At 37.4% G+C, this 1,995-nt stretch overlaps 1 protein-coding gene across 2 annotated transcripts in view; it reads right to left on the reverse strand.

Moving 5' to 3' along the window:
- Positions 1-1,995, reverse strand: part of galcb (galactosylceramidase b) — a 9,912-nt gene that overhangs the window by 6,744 nt on the left and 1,173 nt on the right. For both annotated transcript variants that reach the window (XM_007553097.2, XM_007553096.2), the window contains exons 3-5: positions 1,480-1,543; positions 1,283-1,396; positions 1,022-1,161 (exon numbers count right to left, since the gene is read on the reverse strand). In XM_007553097.2, the coding sequence (XP_007553159.1) occupies positions 1,022-1,161; positions 1,283-1,396; positions 1,480-1,543 (318 nt within the window). The remainder of the gene's footprint in view (positions 1-1,021; positions 1,162-1,282; positions 1,397-1,479; positions 1,544-1,995) is intronic.

A 1,995-nucleotide genomic window follows, 5' to 3' on the forward strand; every position in this document is an offset into this window, starting at 1 on the left:
CAACAGTCATAAATATTCATGAAGGCTTATTCATGTTCATGACAGGTGTTATGTCATGTTTATGAAAGTGTCATGACAGTCTTATTCACCCCCCTTCAAATAAAGTGTTACCAATTTGTTTCACAATTATTCAATCAAAAAAAAGTCAAACAAAAAAAAAAATCTTTAAAATATTTTAATCATAAAAATATTTTTTTACGAAACAAAAAAAATAAGATTTTTTATAATTGAAGTCACTAATTTTTGTTTGAAACTTGTTTTTGGTTTAACTCCTTTTCTTGCTTATACAACTTTAATTGCTTTGGGGAAGCTTACATGAACATTCTGGGCGGGGCCTAAGGACGAGCGATGTAAGACGTGTTCCGATTGGTTAGCGCTGACTAAAGCAAATGACTCCCTGAGATCTCAGAACTCTGTCCCGAACTGCAGGGCTTCGGTGACGGGACACAGAATGTGAATGGTAAGTAATCTTAACAAAATTACATCGTTTAGCAGCTACTAAAGTGTCCACCCAGTTTCAAAGAAGAAATTTTTGTCTCGTAAAAAAATTTTATGATTAAAAACATTTTCAGATTATTTTTGTTTGACATGATTTTTTTTTTTGATTGAATACTACGTTTTTGTTTGATATGATTTTTTTGATTGAATAATTGTGAAACAAATCTAATTCCAAGAAATCCTGCTTTTGTTCCAATAATCACTTAAAAGTAGGGTTTGGGCCAGATGTGTTTAAAGGTATCGTCTCTCCATCTCAGCAATAGTCTTCATCACTTTGCAGGAAGGTTCAGCAAATAACACTCCAACTTCAATATCAGTTTTATGTTGATAGATCAGTATTATCTTGATAATCTCCCAACAATCTCTGATCTTCCAAAAAGACCAATTCTGTGAGTATTGACTCTTCACAGAAACTTGATTGATTTGCTTTTCAGTCCAACACAGAAACGGATTAAACCCGAGTCAGGAAACCTTCAGCCATGATTGTATATCTACCTGTGCTGTAATAAGAAGGGATACTCACTCCAATATACTGAATGTCCAAGTCGTGGTATTTCTTGGCTCCTATGACCCAGTTCACCACATACGCTGCAGTGACATCTGGGAAGTCATAAGGCCAGTTCTTCCCACGGCCCACCCAGCCGGGGAACGCCCAGGGTAACGCTGCACCAACACAGAGTTTATCCATGTGTAACACACCGTTTTACACTTCATGAAGTCACTTTTGGGTCATAAATTTGCCCATTTCAGCTCCCAGGTTGGTACATCTGAAACACTTCCCCACCTATGAGCGTTATGTTCGGGTTCCTCTTCTTGGCCTCCTTCATCAGCCACCACTCGTAGCCTCTGAAGAAGTTCTCATCGTTCTCGTAGTGCATGTGTGAAGGCTCCGTTCCATCTGATGAAGCCGTCATTGAAAAAACAAAACGTAATCGCATGCGGTCACTCCAACTGCAAAAATTAAGCAGTTAAACAAGGTACCTGTAGTCTGAGCATCTCCTCCGATCTCCACCTTCAGAATGTGTAAAGAGGCTCCAAAGTTTGGCTGCAGGAACAAAGCAGACAGTATAATGACATAGTAAAGTGACCATTTATTTTACTCAAAAGAAGCCCATTAGGGCCTCCAAAAAGCTGACTGCCAAAGAACTTTCAGGTGAAAATGTGACATCTCTCAGGAATAAGGACACTAAACAAGTGGAGGGCTAAAGATGTCATATCAACCTAAAAAATGTTTACTTTGTCCAGAGTGGTTTAATAGGAACTGTTTTTCTTTCTGCACTTTTGTCTGTAAAATGCCATAAAAGCAAAATTTTCTTTCAACTCTTAATAACAAACCTGACCAGAATGCTGCAAATTGGTGACTGGATGCAGTCTGCTGGGCTTCCTTTGACTGACACTTTTTCAACTATTATGAATAACTATTTGAGCATACTGCCCTGTTTGATAACAACTGGAATGTATACATAATTGAATTTAAATATATATATATATATATTT

This window comes from Poecilia formosa, unplaced genomic scaffold (assembly GCF_000485575.1).
Source record: "Poecilia formosa unplaced genomic scaffold, Poecilia_formosa-5.1.2 Scaffold54, whole genome shotgun sequence".
Lineage (NCBI taxonomy): Eukaryota > Metazoa > Chordata > Actinopteri > Cyprinodontiformes > Poeciliidae > Poecilia > Poecilia formosa.